Source organism: Benincasa hispida, chromosome 2 (genome assembly GCF_009727055.1).
Source record: "Benincasa hispida cultivar B227 chromosome 2, ASM972705v1, whole genome shotgun sequence".
NCBI classification, from domain to species: Eukaryota; Viridiplantae; Streptophyta; class Magnoliopsida; order Cucurbitales; family Cucurbitaceae; genus Benincasa; species Benincasa hispida.
The window spans coordinates 4,302,668-4,329,691 of record NC_052350.1 but is presented as its reverse complement, the minus strand read 5'-3'; the positions used below and the strand labels follow the sequence as shown (position 1 = coordinate 4,329,691).

Sequence of the window (27,024 nt, the reverse complement as noted above, 5' to 3'; positions counted from 1 at the left end):
GAGCATCTGTGAAGGGTCATCGTATTCATGATTGGTTATATCCGATGGACACAGAAATATATCTGTGTAATAAGAGTTTAGTTGTCAGTCTTTAGTGGAATACCTGGCAGTTAACGGATGGTGGATCTCGTGGTTAAAGAGTTTAGTCAACTATTCATGTACCATTGGAGCTTCGAGCCATAGGTTCATAAGGTCCCCTTGGTAGCTTGGATAAAGTTGAGAATCAGTTTTTGGGTCAGTTTGAAATGTTCAAATTGACAAGAGGGAGTTTGATTATATATGATATAATTGAACTGGTTAATTATATATGATATGATTGACTAAATTTATGAGATATATTCTTTTGGAGGAAATTGGATATAAATATGATTTATATCAAATAGAGAAGAAAACACTATGGTAGATATATGATATCAAACTATAGGTTAAGAATATAATATGATTATATTCAATAATTAATTAATTAGGCGGTTATGAGATAATTGGTCGAGTATTTCTCCGAAATAGTGCGAAAGTGGGAAGTTCGAATTTAGTTCTTGTAACTGAAGAATAAAATGAAAATTATTTTCATTTTGTAAGAGACACAAGAAAAATCGCTCACGGTGTGAAAGCATACGATCGCATAGCGTTGAGAGCCTATACGATAATGCCCATCTTCCTAAACGATCACACACCCATACACTAAACGATCGCCCGCGATATCTAAATGATCGCTTATGTTTTCTATATGATTGCTTAGCACGCTGAGCAGACCTAAACAATCGTTTATCATTTGATAGACGATCGCTTAGCTAAATCTACACGATCGTATACCTTTTTCTAAACGAAAAGTACCCGATTATACGATAGTCTTCTACTATCTCCCACTTGCTTGATTGTACTACGCGATCGGCTTCGAGAGGTAGTGTCGTCCCCGATTGCTGTTGGTTCGTGCGCTGCTGACCGTGTAGACGATCGTGGTGTTGTTAGGTGACTGTTTACTGGACGATCAGGAGCATAGAGAAGTTTGCTTCCACTGTACTGAGTTTATGTTAGTGTTGTCCCCGGTTGCTGTTGGTCTTTTGTATTTTATTTGTTAAAGCATGCCAGTAATTAGTGTTACAATGCATATATGTTAGTTAGAATGTATGTTTGGTAATTCTGTCACAATGAAATCAGAAAGATTCGCTTTCGCTTATGGATTCTCTTGTTTAAGAGTTCCTTCACGAACCTTTCGAACCGGACCTTCAATACTCAAAACTAGGCTGAACCGAGCAAAGAACCATTGAATACCATCGGACATCAAGTATGCCATCGAGCACGAGTATTTCACAAAATACCATTGAGTACCATCGAGTATGGCATCGTACATCGAGTATTTACCAAAGTACCATCGAGTAAATGCCATCGAATACCATCGAGTATTTCAAAAAAATACTATTGAGTAAATGCCATCGAGTACCATCGAGTGTGGCATCGTGCATTGAGTAGTTACCAAAATACCATCGAGTATATCATCGAGTACCATCGAGTATGGCATCGTGCATCAAGTATTTACCAAAATACCATCGAGTACCATCGAGTATGGCATCGTGCATCGAGTATTTATCAAAATACCATTGAGTAAATGCCATTGAGTACCATTGAGTATGGCATCGTGCATCGAGTATGAAGAACAGTGGTTGAAAAACAAATTTCTGTTGCTCGACCTTCTTCACTTTTTTCTTCAATTACAACTTAATTTCTAGTCTAATGACTCTAATCAAATTACAGACACTTAATCACACATTAAAGCCCATCAATAAAGAGCCAGTTACAATAATTATAACATAATTGAAGAAAAATTTGTAGGATCGGCATGGCAACCCTAGAGGGGGGTGAATAGAGTTTATGTAACTTAATGAAAACTTTTTACTAATGTGTTTCCAAGTAAATAAACTAATAGAATTTTTGCTAACAAGTAATTTAAACAATAATTTCATGCAAAATAATTCAACTCAAAATAATCAAGAAGTTAATAATACTACTTTAAAGTACTCAAATTGGTTCTCATAACAAGATTGGTAATGGATGTAGGAATTCAAGAACAACCAATCAAAATAATCCAATATGAACAATTAATTTCAAGAACAAAAATTGAAATTAATTTCAAGCAATAAAATATACTAACAAATTAATTGTAAAATTAAAGAGGAGATGGATAGAGAATTTAACACCAAGAATTTTATAGTGGTTCGACACTATTGGAATTGATGCCCTAAACTCTCACTGGGTCCTGTAGTTTGTAAATACTGTATTGAACAAACGCTTGTGATGTAACAATATATGATATTTTCTTCATGTCTATGAAACATGAGATATTTTATTTGCTTTACCACAAACCAATTAACTAAGATCCCTGGTTGTCGTTGTAACTTAAGCATGTATGTGAAGACATACAGGTGGATCATGCCTTAAGTGATAACCAAAATGGTCTGTAGTATATGGATATAGGAAGGAAACCTTATCCTTGTAACTCTACGGATGTGGCCCACTTTATAGAATAGTTACAAGTGTTGTGACTTGTTACAGATGGTCTGATCCTGATCATTCATGTAAAGACATGCGAGCGGAGGCATCCTATACAAAAGAGTTGTATAAGATCGGACCACAAAGTGTTATAGTCTCGTTATATAATGCCATTCATGATAGAGACTTCACTTCACTATGATGACCATAGGTAACATGACCTTAATCCTGAGTGAGTTGGAAACTCTTGTCTTTGAGGGTGGTTCTTTGATTTGCATGGGTTCGAGTGGCCAGATTGCCGACTCAAACCTACCACTTTGGGGATTCGTCTGATTTGGGAGCTGGGAACTCAACTACACAAGATGGAATTCATTCCTTCCTCGAAGCAAGGGTAAGTAGATAGATTTCTCCCTTAAGAGCTGATTCTGGGGCTTGAAAGATGTGGCACCACACACCTTCTCATGGCCCGAGAGGTGTCCGTACATAGTAAGACTATGTTGTATTGTTCATTAGAGTGGTACTTAAGGATTTAGGGCAAAACAGTAAATTGACCCAACTGTACTTACGAGCATCTGTGAAGGGTTATCGTACTGTTGATTGGTTATATCCGATGGACATAGAAATATATCTATGGTGAGAAGAGTACAGTTCTCGGTCTTTAGTAGAATGTCTGGCAGTTAACGGATGGTGGATCTCGTGGCTAAAGAGTTTAGTCAGCTATTTACGAATCATTGGAGCTTCAAGCCACAGGTCCATAAGATCCCATTGGTAGCTTAATGGCTGTCTCTTATACACATCTAGATGTGTATAAGAGACAGGAGGGAGTTTGATTATATATGATATGATTAAACTAGTCAATTATATACGATATAGTTGACACGATGTATGAGATACATTAATCGGAGGAAAAGGATATAAATATGATTTATACCTAGTGGAGGAGAAAAGGGTTACGGTTTATATGTTGCATATGATGTGATATTAAAATATAGGTTAGAAATATAATATGGATATATTTATTTTAATTAAACAGTTATGAGCTAATTGTTGGTAGTTTTTTTCCATAACCGTATGAAATAGTAGGAGGTCGCATTCAGTTTTCGTAACTGAAAGATAAAATGAAAATAGTTTTCACTTTTCAAGGAGATCGAATAATCACTTCATGATTAGTTTACTGCCTATCGTCTAGCTAACGAGAGCATACACGATAGCTCAAGTTTTACTAAACAATCGTGTACATGTGCAGCTTTCCTAAACAATCGTCAAGCTTTTACTCAGCGATCACGCACGCGAGCAATTTCACCTAAACGATCGTTTAAACGATTAGCCCTGTTTTACTAAACAATCGTGCACCCTTTGCTAAACGATCAAGCACCCGTCTATGCGATAGACATAAAATCTCTCCAACTTGCTTTGTCGTTGTAAACAATCATTGTTTCCTCCTCCCCTCTACAAAATCTAACAAATCCCACATTTCCTGGATTTTCACTCCGAGAATACCGAGACTGAGTGGTGGTGTCCTCCTTGCCTGTTCGTGTAGAAGTTCGTGCGGTGGTGAGTGACATCATGATTTGTTGGACAATAAACTTGGCGATCATAGCAACTGCGTGAGTTATCGATCCTGACGAGAGCGAGAGATCAAAGAAGAAACGTTCTTCAATAGGTATGTCTCTCGGTCCTTTTGTTATTTAAGTTTGAAAAGCATGTCGTAATTTGTTGTTAAATGAATAACTAGTATGTTCGTTTGTGAATGCGGTATTTCTAGCACAATAAATTTGGAACGATCTTACTTCCGCTTATAGGTACTCTTTGATAAGAGTTCCTTTAGGCACAACCGGCCTACATCCATTTCCCAAGCTCCTCTTGGGTATGTCACTACGAACTTAACTCTTTCCACGGCTTAGAGTTGAACCGCTACAACGTTCTTTTTTCGGGAGCAAGAACGAACCTGATCCCTTCCACTGTTGAGGATCAAACCATATCAACAACTCTTTTTCTAGGATCAAGAGCAACCCTTACAAAATGTTTGTAAAAATAAAGGGTACAATTACAACTCTCTCAATAGAGTGGATTTACAAGTTGTAGCACTCAATGAATCAATCCTTACAACATAAAATATATCTCTCAAGAAGAAGATGAAAAGATGAAAATTGAAGCTTGGAGAAGGAATAACAATAGTGGTTTAATGAGTTATGGAGGATTGAAAATGATAAAAATTGTTATGTTAATTTAGAGAAGAAGATGTGTTTAAATAGAGAAGAAAAATTGTTGAAATTCACATTTAATTAGAGCCATTGAATCTTGGAAAAGAAAAATTAATCGTGAAGATTTTGAACCCAACTAGCCGTTAGACACAAACAAAAAATAATATAATAATATATATCTTTTAAATCATTTATTTTAAAACCCAAAAAACACATGGCCACCATGTGTCCATACTAGTCGTAGACACAACATAAAATAATATTAAATTCATTTTCCTTTTAAATTCATTTTCTTTTTAAAACAACCAAAGATCAAAAGTCCACCATGTGTCACTCATCCATTATTCCAAGTGGCTTTCAATTTGTCCACTATGATGAGAAAACTTATGTCACGTCATTAGCTCAAGATTTTCTTTTAAGCTCGTTTCGCCTATATCTTTTTCATTTGAGTTCCGATTTGAACGATTCAAGTTACTTTGGAATCATTGTTCTGAGCTTTACACAATAGATACTTCAAAACACTTAAATTATCAATAAATAAAAGAGGTTTGTTATCATCAAAACATTAATTAATTAATTTGAGATTAAGGGCCAAAAAGTCAACAATCTTCCCTTTTTATGATGACAAACAAGTCAAGAAAAATGAAATCCAAATAGGTGTAAGATATGAAATATGAACTTAAATCACAATCAACACACATATAATTTCAATACATTTGAACACAAAGAATATATTCAATAATAACATGTTTTCATTTTTCTTATTAGCTTTCCTCCTTTTGGAATCAATCAAAAAAAGATAATTATGAAAAATAACGTAAAGACATCAGATTTTCTTTTTTTTTAAAAAAAAAAAACATGAATACATAATTTTGCATATTTCTTCTCCTATCAACATGTCTTCTAAAAAGAAACATAACAAACACATGTTAATTTAAGAGGCATCATAAAGAATCAACCAAGCTTCTAATTCTATTTTGACTAATTTCACAAATTTCTTACCCTTTTGAAATCAATTGAGCACTCCCCCCTTAATAAGCGACAAAAAGACATATCATATAATTCAACTTGAAGGTAGATGTATCAAATAAATTCACAAGACAATTTTTTACTCAAAATACAATGACTCACTAAAATAATGAACAATATGCATAAGAGGGGTACAAACCAGTATTGTAATATGGGAAATAATTTCATTCAAACATGACATTCATATATAAAAGTTTATAACTCTCCCTGCAACCAAGTACTCACCTTCTAATCAGAAATATCAATTAAAACCAAGGATATAAAATCATTCAAGTAAAAAAAAAATCAAGCAATAGAAATACGAAAATATCAAATATTATAACACAAGCACCAATTGTTTGAAAAACAAATAATGATACCAAATACTTCCCCTGTGAAAGGGAATTTAACAAATCTTTCAAATAACCATACAAATCACATCCTTTTCAACAAGACTAATATCAATTCAAAATAACTTTCATTCAACAATTTAAGCCATAGAATATGGATAACTATTGCTCAAAAAGCAATTAATAAAAGTTTAATCCATTCCATATCCAAGAGCATAAACAAGATACATCAATTATTAGAACAATGAAAAATCTATTGCAAGACTCAATATCCTTTTACTTAAAACTTTTCAAGAAAACACAAGGATAGAGTAAGTATCTAATTTGCCAAAAAGCTAAATCATAAGCAACAAAGACAAATGTCAAATAGATAGATATATAATCATTTCTCATGGCATTAAAACCAATAATCAAAGTATTTCACAAGGTCTCAAATTTTAATTGTTCAAAACTATTTAAGAGATATAATTTCCATAAATAAACCAAAAGAAGAATTATCTCAAGAAAAAAAATAAAGGTTACCAAATAGACTATTTTCCCTTGTTGGATTCAAGCAAGCTTTTTAGTTGCTCCAATTTGAATTAATTTTTCAATTAGAGTCCAAACAACCAATTGATTCTTGAAATCACATCTACAAAGAAAGTTCAACCAAAAGATTTTGTTACCCATTTTTTGGGTTATTCATTGTTAGTGAGCAAAGATTTTGGAACCCATTTAAATTTAATTCCTATATTACTAGGATTCATTCTTTGTAAATAACAAGTATCAATTTTATGACCAATTTTTCCACAAGAACAACCTTCAACATTAGGCAAAATTTTCTTTTTAACTAATTGATTTTGCACCTTATTTCTATTCAAGAAATTCTTTCTAGGAGCATTTTTCAAAAAATAATTTGGTCTAATATGACCTTTAACTCCACAAAAATGACAAGTAAGCACAAATTTTGATTTTGCATATAAATCTCTAGCATTTACATGTTTAGGCAAAAATTTAACACTATGCATACATTTAGATTTTTCATGAAAATGTTTAGGCAGAAAATTTGATTTCTCATGCATAGATCTACCTTTTTCATGCTTAGATATAAAATTCACATTATGAACACATTTTGGTCTAACATGAATTTGTTTAGGCATAGAATTTGATTCTTTATGAATGTTTCTAATATTTTCATGCTTTGGCACAAATTTGGTTTCATTGGTATCACTTCAAGAAACTTTTCTTGACTATTAGAAGTATAATTCTCCTTCACATCAAATAAAACATTAGTAATACAAGAAGAATTTTCTATACTATACATATTGTTAAGGAAATTCCAAATACCATATGCATATTCAAAATGTAAGATTTTATCACATATTTATCTCTCTAATGCACAATATATAAATTTTATGGCTTTAGCATTAAATGTAAGCAATTCAATGTTCAATTCCAATTTAGTTAAATCATGCTCACAAACATACAAAATATTTAAATCCATAACAAGCATAAATATTTTCATTCTATTTTTCCATACATCATAATTTCTATTTCCATCAAAGAATGAGAGTCTATCAACAAAATGATTTTCTAAAGTTTCCATATGACTCTAGCAATTAAGCTTTCAAATAATTTTTCAAAATATCAATAAAATACTTTTAAGTACCAAAACAATATTTGAAAAATTATTTACGTACAAGAGCTACCTTCTTCGATACCAATTCTAGGAGTGAGAAACTCAAACAATAGGTATCAAACTAAAATGATTTATAAAAATTTGTATCACAAATAAGAGAGCAACCGGCTCTGATACCAACTGGAGGATCGGCATGGTAACCCTAGAGGGGGTGAGTAGGGTTTATTTAACTTAAAACTCTTTACTAATGTGTGTCCAATTAAATAAACTAATAGAATTTTTGCTAATAAGTAATTTAAACAATAATTTCATGCAAAATAATTCAATTCAAAATAATCAAGAAGTTAATAATACTACTTTAACGTACCCAAATTAGTTCTCATAAAAAGATTGATAATGGATGTAGGAATTCAAGAACAACCAATCAAAATAATCCAATATGAACAATTAATTTCAAGAACAAAAATTGAAATTAATTTCAAGTAATAAAATATAATAGCAAATTAATTGCAAAATTAAAGAGGGGAGGGATAGAGAAATTGACACCATTAATTTTATAGTGGTTCTCGACACAACTGGCTTACATCCACTTCTGAAGCTCCTCTTGGGTATGTCACTACAAACTTACTCTTTCCACGGCTTAGAGTCGAACCGCTATAATGTTCTTTTTTTAGGAGCAAGAATGAACCCAATCTTTTCCACGATTGAGGATCAAACCGTTGTAACAACTCTTTTACCGGGATCAAGAGCAACCCTACAGAATTTTGTAAAAATAAAAGGCACAATTACAACTCTTAGAGTGGAATTACAAGTTGTAGCACTAAATGAATCAATCTTCACAACATAAAATATCTCTCTCAAAAAGAAGATGAAAAGAAAAAAAAATGAAGCTTGGAGAAGGAGCAACAATGGTGGCTTAATGAAAAGTATTGAAATTGATAAAAAATTGTTATGTTAATTTAGAGAAGAAGATATGTTTAAATAGAGAAGAAAAATTGTTGAAATCAAATTTAATTAGGGCTATTGGATATTGGAAAAGAAAAATCAATGGTAAAGATTTTGAACCAAACTAGTCGTTAAACACAAACAAAAAATAATATAATAATATATACCTTTTAAAGTCATTTATTTTAAAACACAACAAAAAGCACATGGCCAACATGTGTCCAAAACTAGACGTTAGACACAAACATAAAATAATATTAAATTCATTTTCTTTTTAAAACAATCTAAAAATCAAAAATCCATCATGTGTCACTCATCCATTACTCTAGGTGGCACCTTTCAAATTGTTCACTATGATGAGAAAACTTATGCCACATCATTAACTCAGGATTTTTTCATTAAGCTTGTTTCGCCTATATCTTCTTCATTTAAGCTCCGATTTGGACGATTAAAGTTGCGTTGGAATCGTTGTTCCGAGCTTTACACAATAAACACTTCAAAATACTTAAATTGTCAATAAATAAAAGCAGATTTCTTATCATCAAAATATTAATTAATTAATTAATTAAAATTAATTAATTAGAGGTTAAGGGACACAAAGCCAACAATAAATCAATGCCAAAACTCAGAAAATCCATATAAGTTAACTATTTTCATACAACTTATGCAAACCACCCACAAAGTAAAAATTAACTCGAATTAAATGCTTAAACGATGCTCTGATACCAATTATTGAATTACAGAAACATGCAACGGAAGAAAACAGGATCATTAGCATTCTAATTCCTTAATTTTGACATCAAAATAAACATGTTAATAGGATATTAAGAAGGTTTCAACACATACCTTTGAAGATCCTCTTCAAACATAAATTTGAGCTGCAATCTTCTCCAATTGAAGTCATGGACCACCAAGTAGGGATGACAAAATTCCCTGCGAGGTCGGGTCCCTGATCCGATTGGGGCGGACAATCCCTGGTTTGACCGAATATGGGGTCAAATCGGGGATTTAAATTGGGTCCCCGGTCCAGGACCTGTCTCTTATACACATCTAGATGTGTATAAGAGACAGGTAACTCACAATTGAGTTGAATTTATGAAGGTTTTGGTATGGGTTTGAAGAGAGGGAAAAATAGTTTTATGCTAAAACTAGTTTTCAGCCTTCAATCTCTTTCAATCTCAAAATTGAAGAGTTTTATCATTCCTTTACATCAGGCACTCAAGAGACCAGCTGATGCAACTCCAAAATGCATGGAATTAATAGGCAAGGTATGTTAATTTAGGAGAAATACCTCCTTACTTCACCAAAAAATGGAAAAATCCACTACCAAGTTCAAAATTCTAATTTTCATTTTCAATCTTTAATTTTAATTAACTCAAAATTAATTAAAATCAAAACTAATATTTCAATTTTTGAAATTGAAATAAAAATGAAAAATAATTTTTATTTTTAATTAATTAAGTATTAATTTAATATCAAATATTAAATTAATCACACACCTAATTTTAAACATGAATCCTATTCATATAATTATTATTTAAATCAACATTTAAATATTATAAACTCTTCACTTTTGTTTAATTTCGATAAATTAAACATTAATTAATTATATCTAATATAATTATACAAATTCTAATTTGAATTTGAACTATTCAAATTCAAATCCTAAATTCAATTTGAACACTTCAAATTGATATCATTCAAAATTCACTCAATTTACTAATTCAAAGTGTTCATATTTTACGAGCTAGTAGAAGGACCTTATGGACCTACAGATCGTGAGCTTCAATGATTTGAGATAAATTGGCTAAAACTCTTTATACCGAATTAATCAATATTCATTAATTATCGAGTCACCACTATAGCTCGATAGTTGCACTCTCGTCACTGTAGATATATTTGTGTCCACTTGATTTAAAGTTGACCATTCACAGGTTGTTCATAATAACGGCGGGGTCAAATGCTATTTTACCCCTGAAATTGCGTCTTGCTCCTTAAGTTCCACTGATCTCTAATGAACAATTAGTTTGTGATTCAATCACTAAATCGAATACCTCTCGGATGAATAAGAGGGTGGGGCTCCTTGTTCAAGACCTGGATTCAGCACTTTAGAGAACAACCTTCCTCCTATCCCTAAATCGGGTAGGTGTGAATTCCATCTTACACCCAATGTCCCTAGCTATCTACCCGATCTTACCCCTGAAATGGGAGGCTTATTGAGCTGGCGCTGTTGAGTCAACCTTCACCTATGAAAATCTAAGGATAATTCTGAATAAATAAGAGTTCACAATTAGCTCAATATTAAAATCGAGTTACCTAGGTCAGCTAAATGAAATAGTCAGTCTTAAACAGTAAACAGCGTATAAAGTAAGAGTGACTTATTTCTTAGTCCGATCTTACGCAAACTCATTGCATAGAATGCCCCACTTCTCATGTCAATACATGAACGAATCAGGATCACTTTGCTTGTAGTACCTTACAACAAATTATAACAATTACAGAGTAGGTTGCATCCCATAGTATTACCAGAATAAGGCACCCAACCTTATTCATATATTATAGATCATTTTGATTATTTATCCAAACCTGATCCACTTTTATGTCCCCACATAAAGTTCAAGTATTCATATAATAATCATGGATCTTAGTTTATTGGATTTTGTCTTTACATTTTCAATTTACAAATTCAATAAAAACTTTATTGTAGAAATGTTGAATAACATTTTTATTGATAATAAAAAATGTTTACAATGCAAGTTTTAGGACATACAATCCAACAACCACATCTAGTGGTTCCTATTTCGCGGTCCGGTCTTATGCAAACTCATTGCATAGGATACCTCCACTTGCATATCACCTGCATGAACGCGTTGAATCATTGCATTTGTATCAAATACAAAATAGGTCATATCCATATTATCATCAGGATAAGGTACCCAGTCTTATGCCTATACTATAGACCTTTTAGGTTGTATCTTGAATATTGAACCTTATATGTCTCCACATACAGACTCATAAGACAATCTAGGATGTTAATTTATTGGATTTAGGGTGATAGGTCTTGAAAAGAGCTATGTTTTCTATATTAAATCCCTCAATCTATTCATTTGCTTTAATATATCAATTTGGAATCATTATAAGAAATTTGGATTAAAAAAGAGCAAAAAGGACCAAGAAATCAACATAATTTAAGAAATCAAAATGTTTACCAAAAATGCCACTGAAAGTAGCGTCACGACCCTCCAACCAACATTAAGCAACGTTGAAAGGTAGTAGCATGCTTAATTCGGCCATACAGGATAGAGTCGCAATGCTACGGACATTGATGGAAAAATAAAAATCTGCACGCGCATGCCTTTGCACAAGTGAGTGTCGAATCAGCGTCGTCCCAAGGTTGCAACACAACGACCTGTAGCCATTAGAACTCAGTTTTTCCATAATTTTTCACAGGAGAGACCCATTTATGATTGAGAGATCAATTTTTACGATTTTGAGAGAAATTTCTATAATTTCTTCAATTCTTTTATCAATTTCTTGTAAGAATCAATGAATTTCTTTAAGAATCTCCCACTACATGGCTAGGTAATCTTCTTTCTTGGGGAAATTGTTAGGTTAGTTAATTCTTGAGGCGTTTTCTTGTATTTTCATCTTGTGTAATTGATTGTTCTTGAATGTTCTTGATTTCAATTTCAATAAAATCTTATAGAAATGAGTTGACACCTCAAATTTGTTAGACTTTTGTATGCAGAGTTACATGGCAAGCATAATTGTAATGAGGTTGCAAAAACTAGAAATCTTGAAGGAAAATTTGGACATTTTCCTATTTTCTTGAAAATATGACTAGTTTAGAACATTCAAAAAAATCATTCTTGAATTGACTCTATAGTATTTCAAGCATGTCATAACCTAGAAAATCCTATAATTAATGCAATTTAGGAATTTAATGTGGAATATTTTTAGGAAGCATCTTAGAACTAAGTTAGAGTTAATTGATAATTTTAGGTTAATTAACTAATTGGGACATTAGGACATGTCTCTAATCCCATTATGGAACAATTAAATCGCATAAGTACAATTAAGCAAATGATTAAATTTGACTAACCAACATAATTCCCCAAGATCTTTTACATTGAAATCTTAGCAAGAATCCTTTTATGCTCTCTACTATTAGTCTCTTACAAAATTCATATCAATCCTAGTTTTTGTTTTACTTTGTTTCTTAAAATTCAATACCCTCCCCCCCAAACAAATTGGAATTCAAGAGTCAAGTTTGCAAGATAAAAGAGGTTCCCTGAGGATGGACCTCGTGCTTCCATTATTACTACATGTTATATTAGTAGTTGTACGCCTTTTATAAATTTTATTTGTTTAGTGCTAAGCTTGAAACTAACGTCATCATTTTTGGATCGAACAAATTGGCGCCATTGTCGGGGAGCCATGCAATATATGTACTTGAATTTTGAATTCCTTTAAAAAAATAATTAAAAATATATAAGAGAAATAATAAGACCCAAAAATAGTTAGTGTGATTAAATTTTCTTTTGTGCATGACCCGCTCTTCTTGGAGTGTATTTTGTGATTTGATTATAGATATTTACCACGAGAAGAGGTGACTTCAAAGGAAAAGAATGAGAAGAGAGGAAGGAGAATTTGAAGAGTTAAGATAAGAAGAAGAATAACCAACTCAATCAAACATTATGGGAGAAGCAAGGTTGCGGGAGCTTGCGGAGCTGGATTATAACCAACAACCATCGTGTATAGTGTACCCAGAGACTATTCCATTCGAACTTAAATCAGGACTTGTGCATCTTTTATATTTAGAGGAAAAGCCGGCGAGGATCCGCACAAACATATCAAAGAATTCCATCTCATATGTGATGGAATGCGCCCGCATGGAGTAACTTAAGAACAACTTAATCTTAGGGTCTTTCCCTTCTTTTTGAATGATGTGGCCAAAGATTGGTTGTACTATTTGTCATCGGGATCCATCATTAAATGGAATGGTTTGAAAAAGAAGTTCTTAGAAAAACTTTCCCTGCATCTAAGACACATAATATTAGAAAAGAAATCTATGATATTAAGCAAGTTGTAGAAGTGTCACTTTATGAATATTGGGAAAGATATGAACAACTTTATGCTTCATTTCCTCATTATCAAATTTTTGAACAATATCTTATCCAGTATTTCCTCATTATCAAATTTCTGAACAATATCGGAGAGAAGCAATATTGATGTTGTCATTGGAGGGGCTCTAACTGACAAGATGCCTACCGAAGCTAGTCAACTCATATCTACCATGACAGAAAACTCTCAAAAATTTGAATCAAGAACTCTCGACCATAACATCGCTCAATCCAAAGAGGTAAGTGAGCTCAGAACTCAAGTCTCTAATCTTGTGTCTCTTTTTACATAGGTTTCTCAAGGCGCTCTTCCTTAAGTTAAGACATGTAGAGCATGTGGAGTGGCTAGACATACTTCCAAAGCTTGCCCACAAGCTCAAGTGAATGCAATAGGAGGCTTCCAAAGAAAGTACAATCCGCATGGACAAACCTATAATCAAGTATGGAGAGATCATCCTAACTTCAAGTGTGGATCTCAAGGACAATTTGAAAACCGAAACCAAATCCTTATCATCTTTCTCAGGTATGTCTTTAGAGGATGTTGTAACATCACTAGCTAACCGCTCTTTGAAATTTCAACAAGAACTTCATCAACTTCAAAAAGACAACATTCAATTGCAACAAGACACAATTTTTCCAACAAGAAACAAGAAAAGGCTTCACTAGTTTAGGAACTCAAATAACCCAACTAGCAATCGTGGTAAGCAAACTAGAAAGCAAGTCCTCCGAAAAGCTTTCTGCCCAATCGGAGCACACGAACGTCAGTGCCATAACTCTTAAAAGTGGAAAGGAGATTCCCTCCTCCTCCTCCTCTCAAGATGCAAACCCATTTCAATCTCTTTCAAAGAACCAAGAAAAGTAATAAATAAATAAGAAAGCAAGGTAAGTGAACCAAAGGAGACTCCCATTTTTTCCGAGGTATGTGATTACTCTCCTCCTAAAGTAGAACCCTATGTACCAATGTTGGATTTTACGTCCTAAAACTCATGGTTTGTAAACAATAAAACTTATTCTAAAAATGCAATAAGTTGTTATTGAATATATGTATTGCTTATTTTGTTTTAGAAATCCAATAAACTAAAAGACCGATGTCTATTATATGAGTACTTGAACTTTATGTGGAGACATAAAAGTGAATTAGGTTCGAGTAAATGGTCAAGTGAGCGTCAAACCAGCATCGTCCCAAGGTCGCAATGTTGCGACCTGCATCCATTAATACTCAGTATTTCCAATTTTTTTTTTATAGGAGCGACCCATTTTTATGATTGAGAGATCAGTTTTTACAATTTTGAGAGAAATTTTTGTAATATCTTCAATTCTTTTATCAATTTCTTGTAAGATTCAACGGATTTCTTCAAGAATCTACCACTTCATGGCTAGGTAATCTTCTTTCTTGGAGAAATTGTTAAGTGAGAAAATTCTTGAGATTTTTTCTTGTATTTTCATCTTGTGTAATTGATTGTTCTTGAATGTTCTTGATTTTAATTTCAATAAAATCTTATAGAAATTAGTTGACACCTCAAATTTGTTCAATTTTTGTATGTAAAATTACATGGCTCTATAGCATAATTGTAATGAAGTTACAAGAACTAAAAATCTTGAATGAAAATTTGGACCTTTTCCTATTTTCTTGAAAGTATGACTAGTTTAGAACATTCAAATACATCATTCGACTAGTTTAGAACATTCAAATACATCATTCTTGAATTGACTCTATAGTATTTCAAGTATGTCATAGCCTAGAAAATCTTAGAATTAACGCAATTTAGGAATTTGATGTGGAATGTCTTTAGGAACAATTAAATTGCATAAGTACAATTAAGCCAACGATTGAATTAGACTAACCAACATAATTCCCCAAGATCTTTTACATTGAAATCTTAGCAAGAATTCTTTTATGCTCTCTACTATTAGTCTCTTACAAAATTCATATCAATCATAGTTTTAGGTTTACTTTGTTTCTAAAAATTCAACAACCCCTCCCCTCCCCCCCCCAACTCCCCAAATTTGGAATTCAAGAGTCAAGTTTGCTAGTTAAAATAGGTTCTCTGAAGATCGACCTCGTGCTTCCACTATTACTACGTGTTAGTATTAGTAGTTGTGCGTGTTTTACAAATTTTATTTGTTTAGGGCTAAGCTTGAAACTAACTACATTATTTTTGGGCCAAACATAGGGTAAGATAAAAAGAATACGACACAATCAATAACACTTATTGAAATAACAATAACTCTTTATTGATGACAGACAATTATTTACATTTACTATCTATGAGTTTTAGTATATAAAGCCCAACAAAAATGTCATGAGAAACCCAATTGGAACTCAAACAAATTTTTAGATAAAAATATTTGGTGAAAAAGTAAGGGCTAGTCACCCTCAGTTAATTAACCAAATCTACAGTCCAAAATCTGGGAACCACCTTGTGTCGGACAAAAAACATATGTTGAAGCCCATCACAAAAGATAGCCAGTTTGACTCCACTTAAGTGCAGAATGATGAAAACCAGAGAACTGATTAGAAACAAAGACGGTCTAATCAACACTCTCGATTAGATGTGTCACAAGAGGAGGGGAATGATCTCTGATTGACGAAAAATCAAGTTCGTGTGCTTATACTCCTCAAGAAAAGGACGAGCACGACACAAATTTTGTGCTCAATTCTGCTTAATTATGGTGGATGCGCGCTAGGAACCTAACTAAATCTTCAAAAAAGAAAGTTTAGGTAGATATTCTAAGTATGACCAGAGATCCAAGAATGATCTTGGAGGAGCCAAGTTTGAAATGGTTATACCATAGTTATAAAATTGGTACACCATATAATAAGGAAAACAAGACAACTAAAGAACCAGTAAAGGCTAGAAGAATACTCCTAAGTTTGCATCAACACATACGACTAGCAAACAGTCGGTCCACAAGACCAAACCTAGGAGTGGGGGCTAATGTTGAGGAGTGGATTTTGGCCCAACAAAATAAAACTAAAAATCAAAATTATATAAGATAAATGAAAATAAGATTTAATCTAGCTTGTTAGGGATTAGGAAAAGTCATATCCTAGTCCTAGGAAGGTTAAATCTCATATCTTAATCATAGTAGAATTAAGATCAAATCCCCTGTAAATAGACCATTATGGCTTGAGGTATCTTAAACTTCTAACTTCTTCTTCATTCTATAATTCTTTTACTGACCTAGACATCAGAGTCTTTTTTTTTTCTCTTTGTTTTCTTGGTCCTCTCTTCCCTAAATTATGAATTTACGGTTGATGTCACGTGAAGGTCAGGTGTGCTTTTCCTTGACCAATATTTGGCATCAACCACATATATTTAAAAATATTACCGTCCTAATTATTCTACCTTAATCAGCAATTTTTAATATTATTTTAAATTTAAAATATTCAAACCTTCAGTAATATTTTTAGATTAATTATATATTATTTCTATTGACCATTTCTATAATATCCCATCTAAAACACCTTTTTTTTTTTGGTTTAGTCATATCAGCCCTGTACTGTTTATTAAATATATTATGAGAAAATTCATAGAAACTAAAAATTCAAACTAATTAATGATATCAATATATCTCTTGCTTTCGAATTAGTTACCATGCATGTGGATTTTTTTTTTCTTTTTATTGATTGCACTATCTAATCATTACATGCACATGTTACATGATTGAATTTTAGTAGTTTTAATCTTCTCCTCCTCCTTTTTCTTATTATTATATTATTTATTTTAGTTTAATTCTTTGATCGAAGATGTATAATATATCTTAACTAATTAAACTATGTTTATGTTAGCAGTCATTTAAATTTGGTTTTAACCTTTTCAATTTATATCTTATAAAATTTATAAATATATTTTTTTTAAAAAAAAAATTACTCGTACCAATAGTCGATGTTTTTATAAAATATATTAAAAGATCAAATATCAATACATTCTAATCGAGACAAATTTTGACAATAAGATTTTATCAAATTTCAATTCAAATATAAAAGTCAACAAGAGACAATGTCATCCATAGTTTTAAGCAACCCAATTCGTCATTTCTCCAATCTCAAATGATAATTTCTCATTCTTTCTTTTCCTATATATATATATATATATACTATTACTTCTCAGAATATAAGGTGAGAATTCAAACATATGATTCATGTAATAAACTTACGGTCTAATTTTATATCTATTAGAATTAGACAATAATATTATAAAATAAAATAAAATTTTTTTAAAAAAAAAAAGAAAAAAAAAGTCCAATTGTGATAGAAAGAAAAATCAATTTTAACTACGGTATGGCTGAGGGTTAGATCAGTCAATTACTAATCCAATATTATACAAGTAATGGAATCGAGATTCTTGAATTATAATGACAATTTTGGTAATTAAAACGTGTAATGGGAATATGGGATCGAAACAATAACCCATAATTATTGAATTACTGGAGAGTCAACCATTTGAATTTATTTTATTTTATATTATTATTATTATTATTTATTTTTCAAATGATTTGAATTTTAAATTTTTAAAAAAAAAAAAAAAAACAACAGGATTTGGTGCAACTAATTGGTATTTTATTAAAATTGGTACAATAGGTACGGTTCTAGACACATGGATAAGCACCATTCAATTCAATTGGTCAATTATTTATTCGATCTTTATTTTATTCAAATTCCATGTAATTTTTTTATTTTTTATAACGTCTTGATAACTATTTAAAAAGACGTAAAACAAATTTGAATTAACTAACGTATTTTTATAATGATCTAATATTGTTATGGATTTATTTAACCGAATGGAATATTGAGCTTAGATTCATCAAAACCGTGTGTTCGTAACAGGAATAGTACCTAGGAGTGAAGAGACATCGGCATGCATCCAGGTATGAACGACGACCTCAAAGAGATCTCCTCTTCTAACACTTACAATTCTATGTATGGGATTTTACCAATTGTACTAGATAGGATAAGTATATGTATGATAGCCCCCACACCCCTAAATTAAGAAAACATTACGCAATTCAATTGCTTTCGACTTGATATCACTTTAGTTTCATTACCAGCTAACTTAAGTATCGGAATGTGTGTTGGAAAAAGCATACCATATTAATAGGAGATATCTATTTGTATGTTAACTCAATCGTTCTAAGAATCACATATTAGTCAATATTAAAAAAATTTGACCACTGTTTTTAACTTTAAATCAAAATCACAATAAATGTCGAATTTCACATATGGGAAAAAAATCCACCCATATGCATGATTGAATGTGTTTTCCTTGGGACAGGGAAAGTTTGAACAAGTTGACTATTAATCTACCATATAATGGAGAAAAAAACTAAAATTCCTTGAAACTTGAGGGTTTTTTCCTCTTAAGATAGAATGAAACATATGTCCACATCATATAATTAAGAACAATAGTCATTCAAAATTACAATTCATTAGAAAAAAAAAATGATTATAGTTTTTCTTTTTCTTTTTTTTTTTTTTTGAAAAATAAGTATACCCAACCTTTTTTAGGGAAAAAAAACACACATGTCTAGCTGAGAAAATTTCAAGTACTATGATATTATGAGACTTTTAAATACTACCTCAATTCATTATTTGCCACAAAAGTAGTACTTAAGTTAAAAATTATGTGGGATCTACAAAATAAATCAATAATAAATTAATAAATCATTTAATGACTTGTCAAATAATATATGAGAGTAATAGATACTCTGGTAGTACTATTATGTTTTCCTATCTAGTATACTTGAAGTTCAATGTTGAATTTCAATTGTAATAAATCATTTTCAAATTTTAAAATAATGTAATTTAGTGATCTCTATTCTCATATAACCAACTCCAACTTTTAGGGGGTACTTGGGGCACAGACTATCCTAATACTATAATAACAACCTCTTGTCACAATAAATACTATTTTGTATTCCTCAATTAGCTACCGTTAACACTATTTCAAAACCCTCATTTGATACGGTATTTATTATTAGTTACAGTTTTTACTATTTTACATTCATCATTTTTTATTATTTTCTACAATGTTTACTATTTTCTTCTCAAACTAAAATAATTTATACCCAAATACGTTCTATTATTATCCAAACTAAAATAACATAAACTATCATAATCTAACTATAATAACCTAGAACTATAAAAACCAACTTCTTGTCCCAAACGCCTCCTTAATGGTTGAAAAATGAAACACAAAAAATATTGATAGATTTCTATCAGCGTTTATCAGTGATAAATTTCTATCAGTTTCTATCACTGATAGATACTAATAGACTTCTATCGACTTCTATTAATCTCTATCCAAGAAACTAAGATTTATGTGTAAATAGTTTTTCTTATTTTTCAATTTTTGAATATTTCCTTCCTTGCAGGTAAATACATTCACATTCATTTGCTTAATCTTATAACTTCAAAAAGCATCAAATTTACAAGTTGTCAATGGAAAAATAATTATATACATTTTGTTTAAAAGAAATTGTTGGTTGAGTATTGGAGGATGTGTATGAAAAGGAATATTTTTAAAGTCAAATCCTCATGTTCTTTTACATAAAACAAAATTTAAAAATAAAGGAAAATAGAGGAAGATTAGATTCGATCCGCCCACAGTATCAAATGGACCGTTGTATCTTTATCAACCGTTTGACAAACTTTTAATTTGACGAAAAAGCCCATTCCCCTCTTTTTCTTTTTTCTCTTTCCCTGACGCCCCTATATTTTATCTAAATTCAAGTATGGCCCTTATATGTTTCTATTTTTTCCACAACCACAACCAAATATGGAATTTAAATATTTTTTTGGAAAATTTGCAAAAACCACTCTTAAAATATGGTAATAATTACAATTACACCCTTAAATTGTCAATCGTAAAAATTGCGCACACAAACTTAATTGTAGAATTCTAACAATGACATAAGTTTGACGGAACAATTTTTATAATTTTTGATCCAATTTTTACAACTATTATAAATTTAAAGGTCCAATTTTAACATATGTATAAGTTTGAAAACTCAATTTTTATCATCAAAAGTTTGAGGGTGTAAATATAATTACATGATTATCATATTTCAATGTTGTTTTTATAATTTATCCCACATTTAATTTATTGTTATTATTATTAATTTTTTTTGGCATCACACATGTTTAAAAAAGGAATAAAATTTAATTTTGATTTAAATCATATTGGATCGGAGATCATTTTGGGGAAAAGAAAAAAATATCCGAGTTACTAAAGTTTCAGATTACATTATTAAAATATTAATTTTGTTTGTTTCGTTTTAAAAGTTTTAAAATGTTTAGTGGAATACTTAAAATTTTAGAAAAATAATTATTATAAATCTCCTATAGTTTAATAACATGTGAAGGTTGAAAACTAATAATGTTATTATCTATAATATATATCAGTTGAATTATTTTCAGGTTGACAATTAATTTATAATATTCTTTTTATTATGTACGCAAGCTATATATATACCAAAAACTAAAATGATTAGTTTTTTAAAGTTTAAATTAAACCACCTGCTATAATCATATAGTTTTTAATTTTTTATTCTTAAAAATTATGCACTGGTTTAGTTTCACTTTTTTCTTAATTATAAGTAAATATTTAAATTTTTAGTCAAATTTAGAAAAATAAAAAAAATAATTTCTTAGTTTCTTTTAACCTTCAAAACTTGATTTGAAATTTAAACTTAAAAAGTATACAATAAAATAAAGAAATCAGTACGTCACTTAAAAGTGAGAGTAGTGTTTAAAAATTTTTAAGTTTACAAATGAACAAGTTTACCAAATTTAACCTCTCTGTCCTTTTTCCATTTCATTTCACAAGTGGTAACTGGATCATGATTATTTCTATACTTTGGTTTTGTTTTGTTTTTTTTTTTTTTCTTTTCTATATATTCAAAAAGTATTATATTTGTTTAATAATAAATTTAATAATTAAAATGAGCATATAGTTCAATTGGTATGAAGAATGTGCTCACTTCTAAATTAGAAGTTTGATGATTAATAAACACGTTTAAAGTCATTGACTTTTTCAATTAAAAAATTAATTCTAAAAATAAGTAAATGTTATCAACTTTATAACTTAAATATGTACGTGATGTGCATGTTGAATAGATTAGATAATTTGAGAAGGCCTAGCAAATTCAATTTGAAATATATTTCATCTAATTGCTCCTTTAGTCTCTTGTTAGGTGGGATAGAACAAACAAAATTGAAAATTTTCAAATAATATTATTTAAAAAGATGTTTTTTAATTAAATTATTATTTTAAAAATGTGTGTGTGTGTGTGTGTTTTTTTTTTTTTTGTTGGGTGAAAATCTTGGAGATGAAAATGATATGTTCTGTAGGCCTTTATTTCAATGAAAACACCTTAAGAGTTTAATTTTCAAACTTTTGAAAATTGACAATGAGAAAAGGTACAAAAAAAGCAGCAGAAAAATGGGGAAACAAATCACACATGTTCATCAGTGAATATACTTAGATGCATTGACATTTTATATCTATAACACAATTTTTAGTATTTATTTATTTTTTTCTATCATATATATGATTCATATTTTAATCATCCTATGAATCAAACAACACAAATTAAGAGATGTTGGCAAAAAGGAACAAAAACAGGTTAACTTTCACTTGAAGTTTTATAGATCATATACAACAATTGTCTTTGCATTTACAAGCAACCAAACAAACACATCCCTACTTCAAAACCCTATTTTTAGTACCCATAACTATAACAACACCCTGTATCACAACTTAACCTATACAATGTCTTATTAACTTATTACTTCCCTTAAATCTTTCAAATTTCTTTTGGAAATGTTTTGCGTTTCTCACTTTGAGAATGAGTGTCGAGGTGAGAACAAGCGACGTGGGGAGAACATCCCCATATATCTCGGTGATGCTAGACCATCAATCGACCGATACTCTGGCATGATAAACCCCTCCTTCTCCTCTCGACTCACCGTGTTGCCTCTGCTGTTGAAAGTTCCATACTTGACCAATTTTCCCACCCACGATCTTTTCTTTTGGGAACCTCTATGGACTCCATTCATCTTATCACTTAAGTACATCCTCACAGAATCTAATCCCTGCTCGATCACCTCCGGTGGAGGCGAAACAAGAGGATTACCTTCAACATTGAACTTCTTGAGATTCTTGAGGCAACCAATCGAGTCTGGGAGAGAGGTGATCTTGTTGTAGCTGACGTCAAGCTCAATGAGGGAGATGAGGAGGCCAATGGAATAGGGAAGAGCTTGGAGGAATTGGAAGTTTTGACTTATATTGAGGACTTGGAGGTTTATGAGGTTCTCGAGGTCGTCGGGGAGCGACCGAAGGCAATTGAGGTGCGTGTCGAGTACACGTAGGGCGGTCAAATGGGAGAGCGAGTGGGGGAGAAAGGCCAGCTTGTTGGAGTTGACTGACAACTTCTTGAGATTGATCAACTCAAACCCTATGGTGTCTGGAAGCTTTGTTAATTGGTTGAAATTGGCATTCAACTCTTCCAAAGATCTGTCACCATGTACACGTGGCATACTTTTAGTCACAATTTCTTATTTTCTACCCAAATTAAATTGAAACTTTTTTTAAAAAAAAAAAAAAAGATAAAATCTACATTGTGAAATTAAATTATTATAAACCACGAGTACATCCGTATAAATTAAATTTATTTGAGGCACTATAGAAAATAAACTATTATCATTTAACTTTTTATATTATATATTACCTTTAATATTAATTTTAGGCACCGAAGAAGTTTATATTAAATGAAGTACATAAATCTAGAAAATTCGAATTCTAAATTAAAATAAAATATTTAAAAATATATAAGTCTAAAACAGAAGTTATAAAATTAGTGGTCAATATTCGTGATATTTGATAGGAAGAAAAATATAGAGATGGAGAAATAAAAATAAATGAACACAATATGAGGTCCATGTTATAGAGAACAAATGGACGGCCAACCAAGACTTAAAAATATTGATCATATAATACCAAAGCATTAAAAATAATTTGTTTTTCTTCGAAAGAAAAATGAAAAGTATGTATTTATTATTAATATAGAAATTATTATTATTCTTGATCTCATAAATTATGTCATATAGGAAAAGTTGCGTAATAAATAAAAATAACGAATTATTTTCTTGACCTATTCTCAGGTCTTTGTCGCTTTTAATAAACCAATTTTTTTTTATAAAAAGAAATTAATTAAATAAAATTAGCATTAAATGGCGTTTTCTTTCCCCACATCCACCGATGCTAATTCAATTCAATTACATGGAAAATTCATAAAAGCATATTGACAAATTTCTATGTTCTTTCTCTCTCTCCAATAAATTTTAGGTCAAATTTTTTTAATCAAGCAGCAAAATTAAACTCTATCTCAAATGGGTTCTAGAACAATCATTTCAATCAAATTTTAAATATCAAGATTATCCTAACTTATTAATTTTAGCTTTTTTGGGGTCTAATTGAAAGATTATTGAAGTACTAGAAATGTTCAAAATAATCTTAAAGAAATTAAAGGGTTAAAAGTGTTTAGTTGACTCAATCACGGGTGATCATCATTAGCAAGTAATCGATGATTAATTAATGATAACTCACAAGTTACTAGAGATTCTTATGTTGTTCCATAGATCTTAATTAGACTCTTTTGTTTCAGGCTAAATTATTACAAGTTTATTAATCTCTAACTTTCGATTTAAAAATTTATAGATCCACTAAATAAAATTAAAAATAAATCTATATCTTTGTTAAAGATTTATAGGCACAAATTAAAAGAATTATTAGACAATTTTTAAATGTCTACAAATCAAACAGAAGCAAATATGTTCTATGGATTAATTAATTAATTTTTTATATAATAATTAATAAATATCAATTTCTTTTACTTGAAGTATGGGACTATGCGATAAAAAAAGGAAAAAAAAAAGTATGGGACTTAGGTAATTTACTTGCTGGTATACTCATTTGATGTCATGCCATGAATTTAAAGCTTACAGATAATGTTCTTGGTTTTTGTTTCTTCATTTCCAATTTTTTTATATATTTTTATTACAACATTTTATGTTTTCAAGTTATTATAGAGCGATTATTCTAGAAGCGCATATACATGGAAAAAGGAAAATCGAAAGAGAATAAGAATATCAACAAATATTTATTGAACGGTTTTGAAAATCAAACCAAAATATTTATAAATAATAAAAAAATATTATCGTCTATTTGCGATAGACCGTAATACATCATGATAAATTATTATCTATATTTATCATGATATAGATAGATATAGATAACAACTTATTACAGATAAATAGTGAAATTTTACTATATTTATAAATATTTTCAAGTAGTTTTATTATTTAAAATAATACAAACCATCTTCTAAAAAAATAAATATTAAAATGTTAAACATCTAAATTTTAGTAAATGTTTTAAAATCAAACAAAAACAGAAAAAGGAAATGGTAAATAAAGAAACATATTTGATATTTCAAATAGAAAACAAAGAAGAAAAGGCCAAAAAAGATATTTGTAGGAGAAGAGAAGAAACAAATTCTGGTTTGGGGTTTTGATGGTGATGTGTCAGTTAACTGAAAAGAGAAGCTATTAATGTTGAAAAGAAGACCACCATAAAAAAGAAACAAAATTATGATTATATAATTGAGGTTTGGTTTGATAAGGTTCTCTATTTATTTCTCATTTTATAATTCTACTTTTGCTTTGTTGTTTTTCAGTTCTTTATATGAAACATAAACTAGAAAAGAAATAAGTATATACATATTTTATAAAGTTAAGTTGGTCATATAAATATCTAGTATTTATTAACAACTATGGTTGTAAATTTTTTATAAGATTAGAGTTAAATTACCTGCAATTTTCAATGGTGGAAGGAAGAGAGACAATGAGATTGCCAGAGACATTGAGAATTTTGAGCTTTGAAAGGCAACCAATGGAATTTGGGAGAGATTTAAGTTGATTTGAATGAACATCAAAGCTCACCAAGTTTAGTAGTCTAGCTGTCAATGACTCTGGTATTACCTTCAAAATAAGAAACCCTAATTACTTAGTTATTTGAAATATACGATAGTGACAATATAACAAATTTAACACACAATTTCAATTGTTACGAAAATCAAAGTCATTTCATAAGTAAGAGATAAGACATCGACATGAGCACCCAAGTCCAAAAAGAAAATTACAAGGCAAGAGAGAGAAAGGAGATGGGAAATAAATGCAATTGTTGACTAATGAATAGATGAGGGTAGAGGGTGTGGCTATCAAGAGAAAAGGAAAAGAAAGATGCAGCAAACGAAACAAACAAACATTATCAGGCTTCAATTAAAAGAAGAAGAAAAAGACCATGTTTGCCCTTTTGTACACAAAAACGATAAATCAATTCAGATGTTTTACCTGGAGATTGTTGTTAGAGAGATCGAGATGGGAAATAGAGGCGAGATTAAGAGTTGGATTAGGGAGAGAATGGAGAGATAAGCCACTTAAGTCTAAATCCACCATTTCAAAGGATTTGTCAGCTTCATGATCGGCTAGTTCATTACTTGTGAAGTTCTTCATATTCATCGTCATATTATTATGATGATGATTATTCTTTCGGCATCTCTGTTGTTGTTGCTGCTGCTGCAAATGATGTCGTTCGTACATCATTTTTCTCTGCCAAAAGAAAGAGAGAAGAGAAAAGCAAAGTTTTTCTTTTTTTTGGTGGTGTGAGTGAATGAATGAATGAATGAAGAGAGAAAGAAAGAAAGAAGAATATAAATAAGGAAATTATAAAAGGATTAGGAAGGAAGGACGTACGGAGGAGGAAACTCTGGTACGTGACTGACGTTTTGTCAATGCCAACAAACAATAAGCCTCCCCTATTTCCACGTATTTCTACTTGTTTTTTTCTCCTAAGAAATAATAGATTTAAATACTAATTTTGTATTTTTCTTTTCATTTTTATTCCTTAAAATATTATTTTGGTTAATATACTTCACCAAGTTCAATTTCAACTCTAACCATTTTATTTTTTAAAATCAAAGCTTATTTATTTTTTCTTATTTTCTTATCATGGTTTGTATGGATTTTAACTAGAAGAGTTGAATTCTAAGCTAAACTACAAAAACAAAAACTATTTTATTAATTTTAAAAAAATTAAGCTAGTTTTTGAAAAGTGGGTAAAAAACAGATATCAAAACAATGAATTTAGAGATGGAATACATGTTTGTAGAATTAATTTTCAAAAACTAAAACGAAAAATGGATACTAAACGAAACTTTAGTTCCTCAAA

The 27,024-nt window shown here is 30.6% G+C and overlaps 1 protein-coding gene across 1 annotated transcript; it reads right to left on the bottom strand.

The window, feature by feature from the left end:
* Positions 1–22,334: 22,334 nt before the first annotated feature.
* LOC120072345 (plant intracellular Ras-group-related LRR protein 6) lies at positions 22,335–26,616 on the bottom strand. Its single transcript, XM_039024819.1, has 4 exons — positions 26,550–26,616; positions 26,148–26,405; positions 25,606–25,775; positions 22,335–23,250 (listed from the first exon to the last, which is right to left on the bottom strand). Exons 2-4 carry the CDS (start codon positions 26,397–26,399, stop codon positions 22,572–22,574), a joined length of 1,101 nt encoding a protein of 366 aa, XP_038880747.1. The 5' UTR covers positions 26,400–26,405; positions 26,550–26,616; the 3' UTR covers positions 22,335–22,571.
* Positions 26,617–27,024: the final 408 nt, after the last annotated feature.